The sequence below is a fragment of the Neomonachus schauinslandi genome, chromosome 2 (genome assembly GCF_002201575.2).
Source record: "Neomonachus schauinslandi chromosome 2, ASM220157v2, whole genome shotgun sequence".
In the NCBI taxonomy this organism is placed as follows: domain Eukaryota; kingdom Metazoa; phylum Chordata; class Mammalia; order Carnivora; family Phocidae; genus Neomonachus; species Neomonachus schauinslandi.
In genome coordinates, this window is record NC_058404.1 from 77,383,005 (window position 1) to 77,408,667 (window position 25,663).

Here is a 25,663-nt window from a genome sequence, read left to right on the forward strand (position 1 = left end):
TCAATTGAAAATCTTCTGTAAGGATTCACCATTCTAGGTGCCGTTAGCCACATTTGTGTTTCATGGGAAGAAGTCAAGATGTTGACATAAACAGGGGTTTAGAAGAAGTTGATTCCAACCCTCATGGATGACTTTGGGGATTCAAGACTCCAGTGGAGGAAGTAACTGCAGGTGTGGTGGAAATAGAAAGAAAACTAAAATTAGAAGTAGAGCCTGAAGTTGTGACTGAACTGTTGCAATCTCATGGTAAAACTTGAACAGATGAGAAGTTGCTTCTTATGGGTGAGCAAAGAAAGTGTTTTCTTGAAATGGAATCTAATCCTGGTGGAGATATTATGAAGATATTGATGAAATGACAGCAAAGAATTTAGAATATTACATAAACTTAGTTGACAAAGTAGCAACAGAGTTTGAGAAGACTGACTCCAATTTTTTTTTTTAAAGATTTTATTTTTTTGACAGAGAGAGACACAGCGAGAGAGGGAACACAAGCAGGGGGAGTGGGAGAAGGAGAGAGAGAAGCAGGCTTCCCGCCGAGCAGCAAGCCCGATGCGGGGCTTGATCCCAGGACACCGGGATCATGACCTGAGCCGAAGGCAGACGCTTAACGACTGAGCCACCCAGGTGCCCCCTGACTCCAATTTTGAATGAAGTTCTACTGTGGGTAAAATGCTATCAAATGGCACCATGTGCTGCATAGAAATCATTCATGAAAGGAAGAGTCAATCGATATGAAAAATTTTAACACTGTCTTGCTTTAAGAAATTGCCTCAGCCACTCCAACCTTCAGCAGCCACCACTCTTATCAGTCAGCAGCCATCAACATCGAGGTGAATCCCTCCACCAGCAAAGATTACAACTCACTGAAACCTCAGATGATGGTTAGCATTTTTTAAGCAATAAATTATTTTTAAATTAAGGTATGCACATTGTTTTTTTTTAGACATAATGCTATGGCACACTTAATAGACAACACTATAGTGTAAATATAACTTTTATGTGCACTGGGAAATCAACAAATTCATTTGACTCACTTCATTGGAATATTCACTTTTTGGTATTCACTGTACTGTGGTGGTCTTGAGTTGAATCTGCCAATATCTCCAAAGTATGCCTGAACCTGTGTTTGTTTATCACAGGATAAAAGAAGCTTTTCTTTTCCTGACTGTAAGGTAATATGTGTACAGTTGCTCATGATTGAGGGGAAGATGAGTTGTCAGTTTTCTTCTCAGCCTTGTTTTGTAGTTAAATTGCACTTCTAATTAAGGTTTTGACAAAATAAGTTTGTTCAGCACTTTTTATTCAGTATTGTTAACTTGGTATTTAAATTGGGCCAGCTTCAATAACAAAGATGGAATCAGAAATGTTGATTAAAGCATAAAAATGTCTATACTGTATGGTTAGCAAAACTAGAATCATATGATGCTAAGGCATTAGAGACTTCTGTCAAGAAGACTGACAGATTCCCTAGTGTCATCATCTTTTAAAGTGATTTTATGTGGCATAAATATTTTCTTGTCTTTATCATTCTTATATTGAAGTTGGTATTCAGGAATCATTCCATTTTCCTCTTCTAGGTTTTACCTACATTATATATAATGGTATAAGCTTTCTTTTTCTCTTGTTAATATCTTAAGTTTTCCTAATATTCCTTGTTTGTCCAGAAGTTTATCTTATTCGATGGGAATTTCTTAGGCAGTGGCAGCGGGACCAGGTTGGTTATTATTTAGGTCTTAGTGGCAATAGTTTTCACATAATAAGTGAGTCCAGGTCCTAATTAGGAATGACCACATCTAGGTAAATGACTTGCCTTTAAATGTGATGTTTAGTATGGAAAGTGAGATACAAACTAGATTTTTCAATTATATCATAGTAGAAAAAAAGTGTTGATTCTTACTTAAAATTTATAAATAAATACTTCTATAATAAAGACATTTTGCATATATTGAACTATTGTGCTATGTTATTTTGTAGATAAAATAAATTAATATGTGTTCTTAATTTCTATAGTATTATTATTTCTGGTGAGTTCTTTTTTTTAAGATTTATTTATTTATTTCAGTGAAAGACAGAGGAAGAGAGTGCAGGGGGAGGGGCAGAGGAAGAGGGAGAGAGAACTTCAAGCAGACCTTGTGCTGAGCACTGGGGCGGGGCGGGGGTGGGTGGGGGGGTGGCTTAGGTCTGACCCTGAGATCAGACCTGAGCTAAAACCAAGAGTCAGACCCTTAACTGATTGTGCTATCCAGGAGCCCCTATTTCTGGTGATTTCTTAACTTATGATCTACATTAAAATTTTCATTAGGATTTTTTCACCTGAAGTTCTGAGGGGTTATTTGGAACCATTCACGTGCCATTTTAAGGATGTTTCATTCTCATTTGTACAAGTAAAGCCAAATAAATTGAAATTTATAAGTGGATCCTCATATAGAAAAAAAGCATTTTTTCATATTTTTAAATCAAAAATTAATACTTATCATAATTTAATTCATTTATTCAGTCCAAGATAATTAAGTCTTATTCTGCTGATCTTGGATTAAGCAGGCTACCCCATAAAGTTGTCTGTTTGTGGATGAAAAGAGCCGCACAGTAGGTTCATGTTTATGATATCAGTTTAAATTGAGAAGCCTGTAGTCATAAGTCTTTTCCTTCTACTAGAAATTGTTAGGAAAATGCATTTTTTATAGGCTATCGTTCTTTTGATATTTCTTTCAGAAGACATAATTTATGAGCTATAACTTGTATTAGGGGCTTTGGACAAGTATGAGAGAAAGGAAGAAGCCACCTGTTGAAGATATGACTAAAAGGGGTGTATTTAGTATATATTTGATGTAACAACCAACAATATCAGAGTGGAGAGGAATGGAATCTTTTATTGAGTATATACACGTTCATTCCATAAGGATTTAGTCATTGATCACCTTGAAATAAGAACGTATTATTCACAGTGAGGGCACTGATAAACTTCAAGTTTTTAAAAAATTTATCCCATAAAATGTTCATCATGAGTACTACTAATTGATGGAGAAAATTTACCTCTGAAATAAATCTTTTTAAAAATCAATTTGAGGGGCACCTGGATGGCTCAGTCGGTTAAGCGGCTGCCATCAGCTCAGGTCATGATCCCAGGGTCTTGGGATCGAGTCCCGCATCGGGCTCCTTGCTCAGTGGGGAGCCTGCTTCTCCTTCTGCTTGCTGCTCCCCCTGCTTATGCGAGCTCTCTCCTCGCCCTCTCTGTGTCAAATAAATAAATAAAATCTTTAAAAAAAATAAAAATCAATTTGATAGTTATTGTATTAGCTTTTGGTAAAAACATAAATATGTGTATCAGTTATCTATTGTTATAATAACATCACAAGACTTAATGGCTTAAAACAACAACTGTTATTTCTCGTGAGGCAATTCTGATGATCTAGTCTAGACTCAGCTGATGCCACCCAGGTTCACTTGAGTGGGTACAACTTGTCTGTTCTCCGTGTGGTCTCTCATCCTTAAGAGGCTTGCTGGCTTGTTCTTCTGCAGATGTAAGGTTCAGAGAATGGAACTGTTCAAGGCCTCTCAGGCACATGTTGAAAACTAGAACATCACTTCCATTGGGTTCTTTTGGCCAAAGCAATTCACAAGGCCAACACACATTAATAGGTGGATAAATAGATTCCACCTCGGAGAGGGAAGTCAAAGAGAAGGCTTACATATCTCAGCAGCAAGATGGGGAGTCTCTGGATCAGAGAGTTCTGATCTGTAGTGGGTTGGAGTCTTTTACAGCCCTAAGGTTTATCTTATGTATGGCTAACAGATGTTGGTTGCAGTTTTGTGTGATATGCAAAGCAGACAGTCTCTAAATGGCTGAAACTATACTTTTTTGGGGAGATATTTAAAACAATTGGATGTCTAAGAATTTTGAATTTGGAGCCAGCAGGCTTTCAAGTGTTAGCGTGGTGTAAGAAGTAAACAACATAGGGGCCAATATGCAAGAATCATCTTTGGTGGGGTGCCTGGCTGGCTCAGATGGTTAAGCATCTGCCTTCGGCTCAGGTCATGATCCTGGGGTCCTGGGATCAAGCCCTGCATCAGGCTCCCTGCTTGGCGGGGAGCCTGCCTCTCCCTCTCCCTCTCCTATTCCACCTGCTTGTGCTCTCTCACTCTCTGTCAAAAAAAGATTCATCTTTGGTTCATTTCTATAACTATGTTAAACATACTTTACCATTTTTTAGCATCCCTCCTTTTATATAGTGAAGAAGAAAATCTTTGGTGTGGTCTTGAAGCCATCTGGGACACCCAAAAGATAGGTTAAAATGTATCATAATAGTTTGTTTTTAAGTTTGGGGTTTGAACTTGGAGAAAACAATATTGGAAAGAATTGTTAGAGGAGCCAAAAGTCATAGGTGCCTTTAGAGTACCAAAAAAAGTAACACAGCCACAGTAACATTAGGTATTAGGAATACCAGATTTTGCAAGAAGTAAATTAGAAAGAAAACAAAAAGATAATTATGATAAAGGGAATATTTTTTTTTTTAAGATTTTATTTATTTATTCATGAGAGACAGAGAGAGAGAGGCAGAGGGAGAAGCAGGCTCCCAAGGAGCAGAGAGCCCGATGCGGGACTCGATCCCAGGACCCTGGGATCATGACCTGAGCCGAAGGCAGACGCCTAACCATCTGAGCCACCCAGGCGCCCGATAAAGGGAATATTTTTGTGACATAAGTAACTTTTGTTGTCCAGGAAAGCTATATTGAAGGCATGAAATGATTTTTCCTTTGTTAAATTAAGAGCAGACTGTGGATTCAAAACTCAGTCTGTCAATGTAACAGAAAGTAAATCAAATTCTAATCTTACTCTTTTTGTATACCACTTAAATAACATTTTGTAGTCAAAGATTCCCGAGCATTTCTCTATTTTATGATCAAGCTCATCAAAATTGACTTAACTTGGTCAAAATTTGATGTATTTTATAGCTTCTTTTCGAATCCATTATTTGTAAATATAATTCACTTTACATCAAGCCTTATATAAATTATTCTTCAACCTCAAATTTCCCTTTCCATTATTTTTAGCATTCCAATTATTTAGAGATGTACTAATGATCAGAGTCCATATGTATAAGGCCTAAGATAAAACTTTTTTCTTTTTTTAATTTTTTAAAAACTTTATTTATTTATTTATTTGACAGAGAGAGAGATAGCAAGAGCAGGAACACAAGCAGGGGGAGTGGGAGAGGGAGAGGGAGAAGCAGGCTTCTGGGGAGCAGGGAGCCCGACTCAGGACTCGATCCCAGGAAGCTGGGATCATGACCTGAGCCGAAGGCAGACGCTTAACAACTGAGCCACCCAGGCACCCCAAAACTTTTTTCTTTTTAAGTTGATAAAAAAAAAAAACAGACAATACACATCCATCCTTTTATAAACATGTTTGCATTTCTTCATAATTCTTTTACTTAATATAGTTCTAATCACTCATATTAACTATAGCTTTTAACCAAAATAATTTCAGTTCTCTCTCTCTCACACACACACACACTTTTCACTTTTCACACACTTTGACTAAGAACTCTGTGACATTCAAGGCAACTTAAGAGACCAGCAGAGCTCTTGTGCTTCAACAATCTATGACACCCATCACTTTACAATCATACATAGCTCTTTAAGATTTATTCTCTCTTCTTGTTAGAACATGGAACTTAGGGTATAAACTTGGCTCACTTGGGTATTTCTATAACACTTCTCTTATTTCTTCTGAGAGAAAGGAGAAAAAGCCAGAAACTCAGAATTCGTTAGATTTCGCTATACATCCTGAAACTCTGGACAGCCAGAAGTAATCATTAACATTTTATCTTCATTACCAGTTTATTTCAGACATCAAGGCCCATTCATAAAAATTGTTGTATTAACCAAACAAAAATCCTCTTAGAAGGCAGAGCTCTCTTCTAAGCTACGCAAAATCAATTTTAATTTAAACAAACAAATTGAAAATTTTGCTTCATTTTCTTTGCCTTTTCTGGTAGCTTTGTCTAAATGGGATATTTCTCCAGAACACAAAATGATATAGTTTTGACTCAATCTAAAAAACTTTTCTCGAGAGAATGGAAGACCAGCCATAGATACAAAAGAGCTACAGTTACAAGAACATTGTACAAAGCTAACTTTTCCTTTGCAAAGAGAGTAAGGACTTTTTTAAAATTTATTTATTTGAGAGAGAGAGAGAGAGAGAGAGAGAGCACATGAGAGGGGGAGGGCCAGAGGGAGAAGCAGACTCCCCGCTGAGCAGGGAGCCTGATGCGGGACTCGATCCCGGAACTCCAGGATCATGACCTGAGCCCAAGGCAGTCGCTTAACCAACTGAGCCACCCAGGCGCCCCTAGGACTTTTTTTTTTCCATTTATACACACAAGCACAAAGAGAATGAACAGCCTTAGTTCTACATCTTTAACTATAGGTTAAAAATAAATATGGAACACAGTTTTATGTGCCTGAGCAAATTGCACTCCTCAGTTGTGGTTACTTGGGAGTAGGAATGTCAGGGAATCAAAAAAGATCTCTAAGGAATACTTGTTATGAAAGTCTCTTGCTATGGAGCTGATCTTCATTCTAGTGGGAACAAAATTGTCTCAAATATTTTTAGCTATACTGGTGTTCAAACAACATGTAATACAAGGCATATCATAAACTTCAAGACTCATAGTAAAGGGCGCCTGGGTGGCTCAGTTGGTTGGGCGACTGCTTTCGGCTCAGGTCATGATCCTGGAGTCCCTGGATCGAGTCCCGCATCGGGCTCGCTGCTCGGCAGGGAGTCTGCTTCTTCCTCTGACCCTAACCCCTCTCATTTGCTCTCTCTCATTCTCTCTCTCTCAAATAAATAAATAAAATCTTAAAAAAAAAAGGCTCATAGTAAAGACAAATGAAAAAGACTGAGCTGGGATTCCCTGTCATCTACCATCTCTACCACCGAACAGAGGCTGGATGGCTGGGTGAAATAATCAAAATCAGACTCCCAACATTTCAGTCACCAAGGAAAGAAAAATAATGTCTGTTGTACAAAGTAGAACAGGACTCCTCAAGAACCAGCCTACTGCAGACATCAAAATAAACTCAGAGGGAAAAAAAAATGCAGAAACAGAGTCATGATACTCACTCTGAGAATCAAGAAAGTTGGGCCTAGGTTCCAGAGATCTATATACAGTCACTTTTTAGGGCAAGACTCCGTTCTGGTGTGTGAATCGATCTGGGCATCTCCTTGGAATTTCAGCTGTGAAACCTGTAGAAACAAAAGAAATTACCAAGAAAAAAAGGATTTTTATATGCTAAAAGTTGCAAGGAAACTAGCCTTTGAACTTTAGATGACTTAGAAAAACCTGACTACCATATAAAAAATACAACATATATAAATGAAAAAAGTAGATACAAGATTACCAAGATTACAGTCTGTCTGTCTATAGTAGAAAGTCTGTAGTATTCTCACATATTTATCATCACTGCAAGGGCCATCCACATCAGTATGTCAGGACTTATTATGGTTTCCATTATGGTCGCTTGCTCCTGTGATCCTGTAGTCCATGACCTTAACAACACACTACCATGCCTTTCGATTGAAAGCCTTTGGAAAATAAAATCACTTTTCAGATGATTGGTAAGCAGAATATCAGTGCCAAATAATTTTATAGTCTTTAGTTTAAAATAGCTTCTGGGATAAGAAAGTTATTTTGACTAACTTGCTCTGTCATATGAAAATATTTTGTTCCTTAAATATTATATATTGCTCTTTTGAATAGTTATGGATAAGCTTTGACAAATTTGCTTTCTTTTGGATTTCCTTTCTTCACAAGGTTCATTTTATATATGTTATATTGATTCTAGCATATTCAAACTTCTTTGGAGAATCCTACTGACATGTTCAGGTGATGTATATGAAATCTATGTACAAATTATAATACATTTCCTATTTTAACACATTTATGATTGAAATGAATTTGAGACTTTTCAGAAGTGATTATTTTTCTTATTAACTATAATAAGAAAATTTTATATTTTATTTTTAGGCTAAAGTCTATTCTAAGTAAAAGTGGTAAACTTGACAATAAAGTTAAAAGAATTGGACCACACATAGAAATCTTCCAAGTGTTCCGGGAAAGGACCAAATTTGTAAATACCAAAAAAGTAGTTAGAATGATCATCATCATACAGGCCTATGTCAGAGGATGGCTTGAACGCAAAAGATTGCAGAGAATAATGATCAAGGTAAAGCATGTGTTAAATATAATGTGTATAAATTTTCCTATGTAGATTTTAAATTAATTGAGTTTTGAATAGTCACCTGGTCAATGTATCTATGATTTTTCTAAATAAAGTTCTGACTACATTCTTTTCATTGAGAAAATGTTATGAATTATCTACTCTGCTGACAGTTTCAGATTTGGTCAAACTGGAGAATCTGAACAAAAGGCCTAGTTTATCCTTATTAACCCAATAGTTCTGGGACCACTTTTATTCTAAGGCCAGGACCACCTGTCCTTGCACTAATTTTGTTCCACCTTTTTTGCTGCTTATTGTCCATATAAAGCAACTTTCTTCCACTTCCCACACTCCTGGATACTCTTGTACAGCATAAACATTCAACTCAAAAAGAACTATAGACACACACACACACACACACACACCTGAGCAACTTGCATAAGCAGCAATCTTGAGTTTCAAAATAAATATCTAGGATCTATTTTGTCTGGCAACCATTAATTTATTCTTTGTATCTCTGAGTATGTTTATGCTTTGTTTTGTTGGTTCATTTGTTTTGTTGTAGATTCCACATATAAGTGAAATCATACAATATTTGTCTTTCTCTGCCTGACTTATTTCACTTAGCACAATACCCTCTAGATCCATCCATGTTAAAAATGGCAAAATCTCATTTCTTTTTATGGCTGAATAATATTCCATTGTATGTATGTATGTATGTATCTATCATCATCTATCTATCATCATCTATCTATCATCATCTATTATCTATCATCTGTCTATCACCTATTTATCATCTATCATCTATCTATCATCTATCTATCATCTATCATCTATCTATCATCAATCATCTATCTATCTATCTATCTATCTATCTATCTATCTATCTATCTATCTATCTATCTATCATCTATCTATCATCACATCTTTACCCCCTCATCTATTGATGGACATTTAGGTGGCTTCCATATCTTGGCTATTGTAAATAATGCTGCATTGAACATAAAGGTGCATATATCTTTTAAGAATTAGTGTTTTAATTTTCTTTGAAAAATACCAAGAGTGGAATTGCTGAATTGTATGGTAGTTCTGTTTTTAATTTTTTGAGGAACATCCACACTATTTTCCATAGCAGCTGTACCAATTTACATTCCTACCAATAATGCACAAGGGTTCCCCTTTCTCCACATCCTCACCAATACTTGTTATTCCTTATCTTTTTGATAGTAGCCATTCTGACAGGTGTGAGGTGATATCTTATTGTGGTTTTGATTTGCATTTCCCTGATGGTTAGTAATATTGAGCATCTTTTCATATGTCTGTTGGCCATCTGTATGTCTTCTTTGGAAAAACATCTATTCAGGTGTACTTTGCCCATATTTTAATTGGATTTTTTTGATATTGAGTTGTATGAGTTCTTTATATATTTTGAATGTTAACTCCTTACCTGATATGTCATTTGCAAATAATTTCTGCCATTCATTAGGATTTTTTTCTTTCATTTTGTTGATGGTTTCCTTTTGCTGTGCAACAGCTTTTTAGTTGGAGGTAGTCCCATCTGTTTATTTTTGCTCTTGTTGGCCTTGTCTGAGGAGGAATATCTAAAAAAGTACTGCTAAGACCAATGCCCAAGAGCTTACTACCTGAGTTTTCTCCTAGAAGCTTTATATTTTCAGTTCTCATTTAAGCCATTAATACATTTTGAGTTTATTTTTGTTTTTGGTGTAAGAAAGTGAACCAGTTTCATTCTTATAGCTCTCCAGTTTTAACAACATCATTTATTGAAGAAACTGTCTTTTCATCATTGTATATTCTTACCTCTGTTATCACAGATTACTTGACTTTATAAGTGTGGGTTTTTTTCTGGGCTGTCTATTCTCTTCCATTGATTTATGTGTTTTCATCACTATAGCTTTGTAGCATAGTTTGAAATCCTGGAGCATGATACCTCCAGCTTTGTTCTTTTTCAAGATTGTTTTGGTTATTTGGAGTTGTTTTGGTTCCATACAAATTTTAGGATTATTCCAGTTCTGTGAAAAATGCTATTGGTATTTTGATAGGGATTGCAATGGATTGGTACATTACTGTGGGTAGTATGGACATCTTAATAATATTAATTCTTCCAATCCATGAGCATAGTATGTTTTTACATTTATTCCTGTCATCTTCACTTTCTTTCATCAGTGTCTTATAGTTTTCAAAGTACAGTTCTTTCATCTCTTTGGTTAAATTTATTTCTAAGTATTTTATTCTCTTGAATGCACTAGTAAATAAGATTGTTTTCTTAATTTCTCTTTCTGATAGCTTGTTATTACCATTAAGAAACATAATATATTTCTATATGTTGATTTTGTAGCCTGTAACTTTACTGAATTCATTCATTAAACTTAGTAGTGTTTTGGTGGGGTCTATGTTTTTTTTTTTTTATGTACAGTATCATATCATCTGCAAATAGTGATGATTTTACTTTTTCTTTTCCAATTTGGAAGCCTTTTATTTCCTTTTTTTTTTTCCCTAATTGCTGTGTCTAGGACTTCCCCTCTAATGTTGAATAAAAGTGGTGAGAGTGGGCATCTTTGTTTTGTTCCTGATCTTAGAGGAAAAGCTTTTAGCTTTTCATTATTGAGTATGATGTTAGCTCTAAGTTTGTTATATATGACCTTTTTATTAGTTGAGGTGTGGTCCCTCTATACCCATTTTATTGAGAGTTTTTATCAAAAATGAATGTTGAATTCCATCAAATGCTTCTTCTACATCTACTGAAATGATCATATGATTTTATCCTTCATTTTGTTAATGTGGTGCATCATGTTGATTGATTTATGGGTGTTGAAACATTCTTGCATCCCCTGGAAAAAATTTCACTTGAGCATGGTATATGATCATCTTAATGTATTGTTGAATTCAGTTTGCTAATATTTAGTTGTGGATTTTGATATCTATGTTCATCAGGGACACTGGCCTGTGATTTTCTTTTCTTTCTTTCTTTTTTCTTTTTTAAATTTTATTTTATTATGTTATGTTAATCACCATACATTACATCATTAGTTTTTGATGTAGTGTTCCATGATTCATTGTTTGCATACAACACCCAGTGCTCCATTCAATACGTGCCCTCTTTAATACCCATCACCAGACTAACCTATCCCCCAACCCCCTCCCCTCTAGAACCCTGTTTATTTTATTGATATTTATCACCTATTTCTCAACTGGATTCTTTAATATCAGACAACTATATAACAAAACCAGTAAGTAAGTGGGCATATCATATAAATGGTTGATGGATATCTAAAAACTAATTTAAAAAAACTATGTGAAAACAAGCATGAATTTAGAGTCAGAATTCTGAATCTTGGAAAATATTTGTTGAAAAGGTTAAAAATAACATATAAAGTTTCTAACATGGTGCTTAGCACAATGTGCACAAATAAATGATAAACATTTTAATATACTAATGATAATAATAAAAAAATGCCATATTTGATATTCTTTTCTTCCTTTTTTTTTGTGATGTTCTTCTCTGGCTTTGGTATCAGGGTAGTACTGGCCTCATAAAATGAGTTTGGAAGTGTTTATTCTGAAAATTTTTTGGAAGAGTTTGAGAAGTATAGGTATTAAATCTGCAATAATAGTAGGGGACTTCAACACCACACTTACGTTAATGGATAAATTATCCAGATGGAAATTAATAGTGAAACATCAGCCTTAAATGACAGATTAGATGGTTTGAATAGCTTTATGCAGAACATCCCATCCAAAAGCAGCAAAACATACATTTTTCTTAAGTGCACACACAACATTCTACAGGATAGAGCACATGTTAGGCCACAAAACAAGTCACATTAAATTTAAGAAGATTGAAATAATATCAAGCATGACCATTGAATGGTATGACACTAGAAATTAATTACAAGAAGAAAAGTAGAAAAATCACAAATATGTGGAGATTAAACAACAGGCTACTAAACAACCATTGGGTCAACAAAAGAATCAAAGGAGAAATTTTAAAAATACCAAGAGACTAATGGAAATGAAAATGTGATATATCAAAATCTATGGTATGCAGCAAAAGTAATTCTAAGGACTAATTCATAGTAGTACAGGCCTACCTCAAAAAAAAAAAAAACCCAAGAAAAATCTCAAACTATTTAATTTTGCACTTAAAGGAACTAAAAGAAGAAATGAATCCCAAAGTTAGAAGGAAGGAAATAATAAAGATCAGAGCAGAAATAAGTGAAATAGATACTAAAAAGATGGCTGAAGCTCTAGGTCAAGTAAGTGTACCTTTTTTACAGGAAGGCTGGGGGTGTGTTTCAGTCTGCTGATTATGGTAGTCTGGGGGTGCCAAGAGCTGTCTTTTTAATTACAGTACTGTGCAGCCCAGGAATGTGAACCCCCTTGGCCACTAGAGCCAGGCAACCAAGGGGCATCCCCTGCATGGATTGTGCACACCCTCTGACTTTAGTAAGGCAGGTGAAGAGTGTAGGGGGCAGGGCACACTCATTGGTTTCAGCACAGCTGTGGGAAAACGCTTTGGTTGCATGTGCCTGTGGGCTTTAGAGGTGCAGTAGGAGAGTGCTTTGTTTGTGTGTGCCTGCTAAGTTTAGCAAGAGACTGAGAGAATGTCATGGTCACTGGCACTTGCTGGCCCCAGCCAGGGAGTGGAGCAGTACTGCCAACACCCATGCTCACAGACTTTAGCAAGGGACTGGGAGAATGTTGTGACTGCTCACACTCATGGGCCCCAGCCAGTGCCACCACCGTCCACCCCCACCAGCCTTAGCAAGGCAGCAGGATGGCACTAAATCTGACATACCTGCCTGTGTTAGGTTGGGGGAGAGTGCAAAATGGCACCTGCCAGTGTGTCCTTCTCTGAAGAGAGTCCCAGCTGTCCCCTGCCCCTTGCCTTAAGATTAGCAAATGAATTCCCTTCACATACAGTCTAGGTGCTTTTCAAACTGTTACTTTTGTACTGGGTCCAGGAATGAGTGAGACTAGGTGAGCCTTTTAAAAGGACAATCTCAGTTCCCTACAACCCTTTGTGTCCCTTGATGGGTTGGTTTCCCTACCCATCTTGAGATAGTCCTTTTATCCTTTGTTGTAGAGGAACAGTTCTGCTAATTTTCTTTTTCAGAGGGAATTGTCCACATGTAGCTGTGGTTTGGTGTGTTTGTAGGATAGGTGAGATCAGGATCTTCCTATGCCATCATCTTGGGCCACCCCCTGTACTACCTATATTGATGAACTATTCCATCACCCATAGTCCGAGCTATACCTGGAGTTTTCTTAGACTCTTTCAACTTCCTCATTCAATATTCAATTGATTATCACCATAACGTTTCTTGTGTTGCTCTTCCTCTCTTTGTTTTTTGCCAGAGCTTCTATTTATCAACCCTCACATGGAGAACTACAGTTGTCTCCTAATTATTCTTTGCTTCCTACCCTCTAATCTGTCATATGCAATTAAGGAAAGTTTACTCTGATTGCCTTATTCCATTTCTTATAATCTTTTAATGGCCCTATATTCTTGTAGGAGGAAGTATAAATTCTCTAACATAGTACACATGACCTCCCTGGTCTGGCACTTGCCCACTGTCCATCTTCATCCCATGATACTTCCTCACTAATGCCCTGTGCTTTAGCAAAGCCCAAATTCTTTAATTCCCTGATTGTTTCCTATTATATCTTATGTTTTAATGCTGTTCTCTTAAGCTGGAATACTCTCCCTCGCTAATGTTTGGATAAACTCCAACTCATCTTTCAAGATCTTTCTTAAATATATGTGCTAAGACATTGTCCCTGGTCCATCAAGCAGAAATGATCTCTCTATTCTTTTGGTCATTATTGTGCTCAGGTTATCTATATTGTGACCTTTTATTTACATGTCTCTCATAAGCAACACAAATAATTGACTTATTTGGGAGTACGTATCTTCAAATTTATAGCACCACATTGCTTCTTTATTTAAAATTTTTTTTATTATTTTATGTTAATCACGTACATTATATCATTAGTTTTTGGTGTAGTGTTCCATGATTCATTGTTTGTGTATAAGGCCCAGTGCTCCATGCAGTACGTGCCCTCTTTAATACCCATCACCAGGCTAACCCATCCCCCCCACCCCCCTCCCCTCTAGAACCCTCAGTTTGTTTCTCAGAGTCCATAGTCTTTCATGGTTTGTCTCCCCCTCCGATTTCCCCGCCTTCATTTTTCCCTTCCTGCTATCATCTTCTTCTTCTTTTTTTTTTTTTTAACATATAATGTACTATTTGTTCCAGAGGGACAGGTCTGTGATTCAACAGTCTTACACAATTCACAGCGCTCACCATAGCACATACCCTCCCCAATGTCTATCACCCAGCCACCTCATTCCTCCCACCCCCCACCACTCCAGCAACCCTCAGTTTGTTTCCTGAGATTAAGAATTCCTCATATCAGTGAGGTCATATGATACATGTCTTTCTCTGATTGACTTATTTCGCTCAGCATAATACCCTCCAGTTCCATGAACGTCATTGCAAATGGCAAGATTTCATTCCTTTTGATGGCTGCATAATATTCCATTGTATATATGTGTGTGTGTGTATATATATATACCACATCTTCTTTATCCATTCATCTGTCGATGGACATCTTAGCTCTTTCCATAGTTTGGATATTGTGGACATTGCTGCTATAAACATCGGGGTGCACGTACCCCTCTGGATCCCTACATTTGTATCTTTGGGGAAAATACCCAGTAGTGCAATTGCTTGATCGTATCATAGCTCTATTTTAAACTTTTTGAGGAACCTCCATACTGTTTTCCAGAGTGGTTGCACAAGCTTGCATTCCCACCAACAGTGTAGGAGGGTTCCCCTTTCTCTGCATCCCTGCCAACATCTGTCATTTCCTGACTTGTTAATTTTAGCCATTCTGACTGGTGTGAGGTGGTATCTCATTGAGGTTTTGATTTGGATTTCTCTGATGCCGAGCGATGTTGAGGACTTTTTCGTGTGTCTGTTGGCCCTTTGGATGTCTTCTTTGGAAAAATGTCTGTTCATATCTTCTGCCCATTTCTTCATTGGATCATTTGTTCTTTGGGTGTTGAGTTTGATAAATTCTTTATAGATTTTGGATACTAGCCCTTTATTTGATATGTCATTTGCAAATATCTTCTCCCATTCTGTCGGTTGACTTTTGGTTTTGTTGACTGTTTCCTTTGCTGTGCAAAAGCTTTTGTGTGTGTGTGTGTGTGTGTGTGTGGTGTAAGGAAATGGTCCAGTTTCATTCTTCTGCATGTGGCTGTCCAATTTTCCCAACACCATTTGTTGAAGAGACTATCTTTTTACCATTGGACATTCTTTCCTGCTTTGTCAAAGATGAGTTGACCATAGAGTTGAGGGTCCATTTCTGGGCTCTCTATTCTGTTCCATTGATCTATGTATCTATTTTTGTGCCAGTACCATATTGCCTTGATGATTACAGCTTTGGAATAGAGCTTGCAGTCTGGCATTGTGATGCCGCCAGCTTTGCTTTTCTTTTTCAACATTCCTCTGGCTATTCGGGGTCTTTTCTAGTTCCATAAAATTTTAGGATTATTTGCTCCATTTCTTTGAAAAAAGTGGATGGTATTTTGATAGGGATTGTTTTGAATGTCTAGATTGCTCTAGGTAGCATTGACATCTTCACAATATTTGTTCTTCCAATCCATGAGCATGGAACGGTTTTCCATTTCTTTGTGTCTTCCTCAATTTCTTTCATGAGTATTTTATAGTTTTCTGAGTACAGATCCTTTGTCTCTTTGGTTAGATTTATTCCTTGGTATCTTACGGTTTTGGGTGCAGTTGTAAATGGGATTGATTCCTTAATTTCTCTTTCTTCTCTCTTGTTGTTGGTGTATAGGAATGCCACTGATTTCTGTGCACTGATTTTATATCCTGCCACTTTACTGAATTCCTGTATGAGTTCTAGCAGTTTTGGGGGGGAGTTGGGTTTTCCACATAAAGTATCATATCATCTGCAAAGAATGAGAGTTTGACTTCTTCTTTGCCGATTTGGATGCCTTTGATTTCTTTTTGTTGTCTGATTGTTGTGGCTAGGACTTCTAATACTATGTTGAATAGCAATGGTGATAGTGGACATCCCTGCCGTGTTCCTGACCTTAGGGGGAAAGCTCTCAGTTTTTCCCCATTGAGAATGATATTTGCTGTGGGTTTTTCAAAGATGGCTTTTATGATATTGAGGTTTGTACCCTCTATCCTTATACTCTGAAGTTTTGATCCAGAAAGATGCTGTACTTTGTCCAATGCTTTTTCTGCATCTGTTGAGAGGATCATATGGTTCTTGTTCTTTCTTTTATTAATGCATTGGATCACATTGATTGGCAGATGTTGAACCAACCTTGCAGCCCAGGGATAAATCCCACTTGGTCATGGTGAATAATTCTTTTAATGTACAGTTGGATCCTATTGGCTAGTATTTTGGTGAGAATTTTTGCATCCATGTTCATCAAGGATATTGGCCTGTAATTCTCCTTTTTGATGGGATCTTTGTCTGGTTTGGGGATCAAGGTAGTGGTGGCCTCATAAAATGAGTTTGGCAGTTTTCCTTCCATTTCTATTTCTTGGAACAGTTTCAGAAGAATAGGTATTAATTCTTCTTGAAATGTTTGGTAGAATTCCCCTGGGAAGCCATCTGGCCCTGGGGTTTTGTTTGTTGGGAGATTTTTGATGACTGCTTCAATTTCCTTAGTGGTTATAGGTCTGTTCAGGTTTTCTTTTTCTTCCTGGTTTAGTTTTGGTAGTTGATACATCTCTAAAAATGCATCCATTTCTTCCAGATTATCTAATTTGCTGGCATATAGTACTCATAATATGTTCCTCTAATTGTTTGTATTTCTTTGGTGTTGGTTGTGATCTCTCCTCTTTCATTCATGATTTTGTTGATTTGGGTCATTTCTCTTTTCTTTTTGATAAGTCTGGCCAGGGGTTTATCAATCTTGTTGATTCTTTCAAAGAACCACCTCCTAGTTTCGTTGATCTGTTCTACTGTTCTTTTGGTTTCTATTTCATTGATTTCTTCCCTGATCTTTATTATTCCTCTTCTCCTGCGGGTTTAGGATTTATTTACTGTTCTCTCTCCATCCCCTGTAGGTGTAGGGTTAGGTTGTATATTTGAGACCTTTCGTGTTTCTTGAGAAAGGCCTCTATTGCTATACTTTCCTCTTAGGACCGCCTTTGCTGCATCCCAAAGATTTTGAACAGTTGTGTTTTTATTTTCATTTGTTTCCATGAATTTTTTAAATTCTTCTTTAATTTCCTGGTTGACCCATTCATTCTTTAGTAGGATGCTCTTTAGCCTCCATGTATTTGAGTTCTTTCCGACTTTCCTCTTGTGATTGAGTTCTAGTTTCAAAGCACTGTGGTCTGAAAATATGCAGGCAATGATCCCAATCCTTTGGTACCAGTTGAAACCTGATTTGTGACCTAATATGTAATCTATTCTGGAGAATGTTCCATGGGCACTAGAGAAGAATGTGTGTTCTGTTGCTTTGGGATGGAATGTTCTGAATATATCTGTGAAGTCCATTATGGTCCAGTGTGTCATTTAAAGTCTTTATTTCCTTGTTGATCTTTTGCTTAGATGATTAGTCCATTTCAGTGAGGGGGGTGTTAAAGTCCCCCACTATTATTGTATTGTTGTCGATGTGTTTCTTTGATTTTGTTATTAATTGGCTTATACAATTGGCTGCTCCCATGTTAGGGGCATAGATATTTACAATTGTTAGATCTTCTTGTTGGATAGACCCTTTAAGTAGGATATAGTGTCCTTCCTCATCTCTTATTACAGTCTTTGGTTTAAAATCTAATTTGTCTGATATAAGGATTGCCACCCCAGCTTTCTTTCGGTGTCCATTAGCATGGTAAATGGTTTTCCACCCCCTCACTTTCAATCTGGGGGTGTCTTTGGGTCTATAATGAGTCTCTTGCAGACAGCATATCAATGGGTCTTGTTTTTTTATCCAATCTGATGCCCTGTGTCTTTTGATTGGGGCATTGAGCCCATTTACATTCAGGGTAACTATTGAAAGATAGGAATTTAGTGCCATTGTATTGCCTGTAAGGTGACTGTTACTGTATATTGTCTGTGTTCCTTTCTGGTCTATGTTGCTTTTAGGGTCTCTCTTTGCTTAGAGGACCCCTTTCAAGATTTCTTGTAGGGCTGATTTCGTGTTTGCAAATTCCTTTAGTTTTTGTTTGTCCTGGAAGCTTTTTATCTCTCCTTCAATTTTCAATGACAGCCTAGCTGGATATAGTATTCTTGGCTGCATATTTTTCTCATTTAGTGCTCTGAAGATATCATGCCAGTCCTTTCTGGCCTGCCAGGTCTCTGTAGATAGGTCCGTTGCCAATCTAATGTTTCTACCATTGTAGATTACAGATCTCTTCTCCCGTGCTGCTTTCAAGATTTTCTCTTTATCTCTTTAGACTTGTAAGCTTTACTATTAGATGTCGGGGTGTTGACCTATTTTTATTGATTTTGAGAGGGGTTCTCTGTGCCTCCTGGATTTTGATACCTGTTTCCTTCCCCAAATTAAGGAAGTTCTCTGCTATAATTTGCTCCAATATACCTTCTGCCCCTCTCTCTCTTTCTTCTTCTTCTGGGATCCCAATTATTCTAATGTTGTTTTGTCTTATGGTATCACTTATCTCTCGAATTTTGCCCTTGTGATCCAGTAGTTGTTTTTCTGTCTTTTTTCAGCTTCTTTATTTTCCATCATTTGGTCTTCTATATCACTAATTTTCTCTTCTGCCTCATTTATCCTAGCAGTTAGAGCCTCCATTTTTTATTGTACCTCATTAATAGACTTTTTGATTTCAACTTGGTTAGATTTTAGTTCTTTTATTTCTCCAGAAAGGGTTTCTCTAATATCTTCCATGCTTTATCTATCTTTAAAATCATCATTCTGAACTCAGGTTCTGACATCTTACTCATGTCCATATTGATTAGGTTCCTGGCAGTTGGTACTGCCTCTTGTTCTTTTTTTTTTTGAGGTGATTTTTTTCCGTCTTGTTTTTTTTGTCCAGTGGAGAATAGATGAATGAGAGAACAAAATGCTAATAGGGTAACAACAACCCCAGAAAAATATACACTAAACAAATCAGAAGAGACCTGATACTGGGGGAAAAGAAAAGGAAAGAAAGAAAGAAGAAAAAAAGAAAAAGAAAATGAAAATGAAAAAGAAAACGATCAAAACAAACAAAGAAACAAAAAAACCCCAGAAAATGATCAACTATGATCAGGCTGGTGCATAGATCAGTGCCACACACTAGATTTTGGGGGTATTTTGGTCTGTTAAAAGAAAGTGCCTCCCAAATTTTTAAAGAAGGAAAAACTTACATATGTACAAAAATAAAGGTAAATATGATGAAGGGATGGGATATGACTGTAAAGATGGAAATTATAAAAGATTTTATAAAAGGAATTGATAAGTTGGTTGAAAAAAGAAAGAAGAGGATAAAAAAAAGGGAGAGAATGTGGTCAGGCAGGAGACTAGAACAAAGCCATACACTAGAGATTTAGGGTATATTTTGGTTTGTTAGAAGAAACTGTATCCAAAAATTTTAAAGAGAGAACAACTCATGTATATAGACCAAAAATAAGGTTAACTACTACGAAGGGATAGAATATGACTCTAAAAATGAAAAATAAAAAAGGTTTTTTAAAAAAGCGATTGATAAGATATTGGTTGAAAAATGGAAAAAGAAAAATTCAAAAAAAAAAAAAGAAAAAAGTTAAAAAAACATTAACTTTGAAAGACTAAAGAATCAGGGGGGAAAAAGCCATGAATTCTATGTGCAGAATTCCCCTAGTGCTGGAGTTCTTCCTTTCTCATTGTTCGGTAAACTTGGTCTTGGCTGGCGGTTCTTGCTGATCTTCTGGGGGAGGGGCCTGTTGCCACGGTTCTCAAATGTCTTTGCTGGAGGTGGAATTGCCCCGCTCTTGCTGGTCCGGGCCAAGTAATCTGCTCGGGTTTGCTCTCGGGAGCTTTTGTTCCCTGCAAACTTTTCCTACAGCTTTGGAGGATAAGAATGAAAATGGCTGCCTCGCAATCTCCACTCTGGAGGAGCCAAGAACTCAGGGCCCCACTCGTCAGTGCACCCCCAGAGAAAAGCAATCACTCCCATTTCCCAATCTCTGGCCGCACTCCATGCTCACCCGGTCTGTGACAAAGCGTTTCTATCTCTGGCTCACGACCCCGTGTGGAGTCTCCAAAGCCAGCAGATCCCTGTGGTGTGCTTCTGTGCCGCTCCTCCCAGGGGAGGAAGGGGAGTGTCCCCAGATCTGCCGCTTGTTGGGTCCCTGCTAGAAGAGCAGTGGCCCGACTGTGCCGCAGATCACGGTTTATGGCAACCCCAAGCTGAGAGCCCGGCCTCGGCTCCGTCTCTGCAGCTGGCTTCCCTGCTCTGATACCTGGGAGCTCTGCCGCACTCAGGCACCCCCAGTCTTTCTGTGACCCCAAGAGTCCTGAGACCACACCCTCCCAGTGAGGGTTCCACCCCCCACTTAGCCACCGGAGCGACGTCCCTCAGCGGAGCCAACTTCTAAAAGTTCCTGTTTTGTGCTCCACTGCTCTATCACTTGCCAGTATCAGCTGATGGAGGCCCTCTCCCCCGCCATCTATCCTCCCTAATATCACCTCGGATTCACTTCTCCGCATGTCCTACCTTCCAGAAAGTGGTCGCTTTTCTGTTCCGAGAGTTGCTGCTATTCTTTTCTTCGATCTCCTATTGAGTTTGTAGGTGTTCAGAATGCTTTGATCCCTATCTAGCTGAATTCCTGAGACCAGACAAAATTTAGGTTTCCTACTCCTCTGCCATCTTGCTCCTCCCCCGCACCTCAATGCTTTTCGACACATGTTATACAATCCTATTATTTTATTTTTATTTTTATTTTTTTTTTTTTTAAAGATTTTATTTATTTATTTGAGAGAGAGAATGAGAGAGAGAGCATGAGAGGGGGGAGGGTCAGAGGGAGAAGCAGACTCCCCGCCGAGCAGGGAGCCCGATGCGGGACTCGATCCAGGGACTCCAGGATCATGACCTGAGCCGAAGGCAGTCGCTTAACCAACTGAGCCACCCAGGCGCCCACAATCCTATTATTTTAGCTATTTGCACTTATTATCTGCTTTTTTCTTATTTATTTAGTTATCTGTATATGTTTACATGGTTTCTGTTTTGTTTGCTACTGTGTTCAAATGGCTAGAATAGTGCTTGGTACATGTAAGTATTCAACCAATATCTATTTGAATGGATGAATTAATTCAACAAAATATAGTTATAGAAATTTATCAGGGTACTCTAATGATTCACATTTATATATAAAGAGAAATAATGTGGATGTATGTATGTAAGTATATAATACAGAATATATATTATATATCATATGTATACACCTATATATGATTATGCATTTAGATTATGATTTAATTTAATTATGGCATTTCCTGCTATTGAAGGGTATTGTAGAGTCATCCATCACCTCTGGGAGAAAAATGAGCCTAGTAAACTTAGAGAGCAAGAATGGGCCCAAGATCATGCTGAAAAGGAGATACTGACAAGGAAAATGTTGAATTTCTATGTAGAGGTAGAATTTGAAATGAAAAGAATGGGACGCATGTTTAAAGAGTTGGAGCCAATATAAACTAGATTGTTGACTTTGATTTGGTTATAACATTTGTTATGATCATTGATTTCTTTTTTATTTTATCACTGCTATGGGGCTTTGTATGTTGATGGCTGCTCTGTTTGTATGGTTAATGTTGTCTTGCATGCTGTTGAACAGCTAGTGCAGCAGGCCTGTAATGCATACATTGTCAGGTTCCAGGACTGTGCCTATGTGCAAGGTTGTTGTTGGGGGAATTCTTGATAGAGTTTCTGCTCTAGAGGCTGCATAGCAAATCACTGGATAATTGTCAGCACCATGGCAATCCCTCTGCTGGAAAACTCCTATAGTCATATTGTTTGGCTGCCACTTCAGAGCTTGTAATTGTGGACAGTGTCTACTAGAATGTCACTTTGAATTACCTCAAGAGACTGTACAATTTCCATCATTTCCTGTGAAATACTCCCGTTTGGGTTTATTTAGAAATAATGGAGCAACACTGAACTATCATATCAGTCATAAGGGTACCACAGAGATCGCTGCTTTTAACTATAAGCATCATTTATTTCCACCATTCGAAGTGTCCTTTTCCTTTTGAAAACTCTGTGTTGTTTGTTTGCATGTGTTTTGGAATAAGTAATAGTGATCTAAAAAAACCCCAGTAAAGGTACAAAAACAGTATTTTTTTCTCATTGTAATGCTTCTAAGATTTTACTTAATTTCAGTCTTTTCCTCTGAATATTCATAATTTAAATTTTTAAATTTCAGTCTTAAATTGATATATTCATTTGATATTTGCCCAAAATACTGAAACTCTAGGGCATTTGAATAGCTCGTGGTTGCAATAAGAAAGTGTTCAAAATTGTTTTTGAATAAATATTTGTTGAATAAATAGACTTGGAATAGTTCTGGTAAAATCTGAGTTTTAAGGTTACCATAACAGTATCCCATGCATAGGCCAGTGGTCTTTAATCTTTTGGTCACAGAATCCTTTGAAAATTTGATAAAGTACTGATTTCCTCCCATTATATCAAAACACAAAACAGAAACAATAAGAAAATCCTGAAGCCCATCCATGGTCCCCATGGCACAGTTGACATTGAACAGAAAAGTTAAAAATTTTTTGATAACAGTTACTATGTATTGGATCCAGTTTCTTGCCTGGTGTGTGATCTCATAGAGCATATAATCTGAATAGGCATGCAGATAATTAAAAGAAGTCTTAGGTACTATTGGAGAACTTCGACCATTTAATCCAAAAGGCTGTGTCTGGTGTGGGTGTTGGATAGTGCCAATACATTGAGATCCAGAAAATGAGGGGTAGCTATATTCTGTCAGGTAGACCAGTAGGCTGAGAGAGTTGTAGGCACAGTGAAAGACAATCAGTGACCATAGGTGAGCTAGAACATTGAGGGGCTGAGAGTTGGTTGGGAGGATAGTGGCAGTAGAGGAAGCTGAGATAGCAGTCAGATTAAGCATGTTCTTAAAAACCATGCTAAGGAGTTTATGCTTTTACTTAGTATATGGGAATGGATGACTTTAAAGCAGATCAGTGACATTAATAGATTTGCCTTTTAGAAAAATTACTGACTCTGGGCAATGAATTGGGGAAAGAGGGTGACAGAATTAGAGGGAGGACAGCTAGTATGCTTTTTCAATAATTCGGTGTGTGATAATGGTGGTGTGAGTTAGGGCTGGAGAAATGGAGCAGAGGTAGGACATTGGGTTTGAATGGATTTGAAGATAAGGGAGAAGGAGGAGTCAAGAATAGTTTCTCAGTTTTTGTGCTTTTTGTCTTGGGCAACCTGGTGGGTGGTTGTGAAATACAGAATTTAAGAGGACGAGCCAGTAGGAGAGGGGAGGAAAGAAAAAGAGATAGAGTCCAGTTTTCGACACTGACTTTAACTACCTATGGGAAATCTTTGAGATGTCTGGGAGGCAGTTGAATGTATGGGTCCAAAACTCAGAAGAAAGATTGGGCCATAAGGAAACATTTAGACTTCATCAATAGTTCTTAAATTCTTTTCTACCTTAATATACTTGAGGAAGACAATAAAATCTTCCCACTCATGGAAGTAGCCCCATTTAGCAGTGATTCTCATGTTTTCTCTGAGAAAGCTCTTTACTCAGGTGACAGGATGGCTCTCTTCATTCAGGTCTGTGTTCATTGTTAATTATAAAAAAGCCTGCTCCATACTACCTTATAAAAAATTATATTCAACCTGGTCACTCCCTATTCTATTTAAAAGACTTCAAACCATTTACTGCCACCCAACACATAGATATTTGTTTATTGGATTATTGTTCCTTCCATTACAATGTAACTCCCTGAGACAAGAATTTTGCCTTTTCTGTTCATTAATCTGTTCACAAAGTCTAGAATAATTCCTGCTACATATTATGTTCCTAATTAATTAATTAAATTATGTAAATTAAGTATATAAGTTAAAATAAGTAAAATTTTCAACATGATGGAAGGTGTATAATAGCATATTTGGATCAGAGGATGTGAAATTTGAAAAAATTTTTCCTAAATATTTTGATTCAGCTCCCTGACCAAGGATGGCTTCCTATACTCTGCCCCTCTCTGTAGATTTGAGATCATTATTAGTGATACTAACTGGAGCCGTGGGAGTATTGTATTAAGAAAGAAGGTGGAGTCAGTAGTCTCCAATGCTGCTAGGAATGAAGGTAAAGACAGAATTTTCTGTCTTTACAACAGTTAGTTCATGGATGACCTTGGCAAGTTTCAGTGGAGTGATGTGTGGAAAGCAAAGAAGTGAAAACATCTAGAGTAGATAAATATGAGACACTATGAGCTTTAGGGCAGGATAGTTTACATTGGAAAAGTACATTTAAATATTTATTGCAAAAATGAATAAGAGGGGAACGTTGATGATATAAGAGAGATGAGAATAACCCATATTAGAAGGTTAAGAATATTGGAGGGAGTGTGTTTATAAGACACCTGACAGGATTAGCCTTAGGTAAGAGAGACCTATTTCTCTGTTGTAGGACCAAAGGATGTTGCTGAGTGTTTAGATTTGGTGATAGGAAGTTGAGATAACAATAACCTAATGCTTTCCCCTTGGTGAAGTAAGGAACAAAGTCATTTGCTGAGAGTGAGCATTTAGAAGGTGAGTTTGAATGTTTGAGGAGATTGAGTTTCTACAGAAAATGACAAAAATAGAGATGCCTAGAAAAACACAGGTGAGTTTTCATGCCACTTTGAGAACCCAGGTGAGGTTGGTGATCAAGAATTGAAGTGGTACCACTCTTCTAACTTGTATAATTATCTTTACTAGCTATGAAAAGTAAGGCACAAAGAGTTAACAAAACTTGTCTAAAGTTACACATCCAGCCAGTGGCATAGCTGAATTTTGAGCATCAAACCTAAGTCTGCCTAGTTCCAGACACTTTAAAACATTAGACCATTCTGGTAATAACAGTATTCAATGATCATTGCAAAATGGTGGAGTATTTTCTCAGGTCAGGCTCAATATAGACATTGGAATGTCCTGCCAAAAGCCAAAATTAGATTAAAACTCCATTCTGACACTGTATTGGGGTGTGCCCACATCAGGAAGATGATGCAGAGAGCCCCAGTTGTGTTGATATAAAGGAGCACCAATTGTGTGGCAATCAGAAGCTGCTACTTAAATTTTGCAGAGATGCATGGGAGTAAGACAAGATTCAGTGATACCATTGACCAAGAATGTGTACTCACAGTCTTTATACTAAGCAATTAGAGGTAGAAAAATTAAGCATGTGCTTCAGGTATATTATAATCATT

At 37.4% G+C, this 25,663-nt stretch overlaps 1 protein-coding gene across 1 annotated transcript in view; it reads left to right on the forward strand.

Moving 5' to 3' along the window:
• Window positions 1-25,663, forward strand: part of IQCM (IQ motif containing M) — a 367,918-nt gene that overhangs the window by 154,409 nt on the left and 187,846 nt on the right. The window contains exon 8 of the mRNA XM_044913077.1: window positions 8,031-8,229. Within this exon, the coding sequence (XP_044769012.1) occupies window positions 8,031-8,229 (199 nt within the window). The remainder of the gene's footprint in view (window positions 1-8,030; window positions 8,230-25,663) is intronic.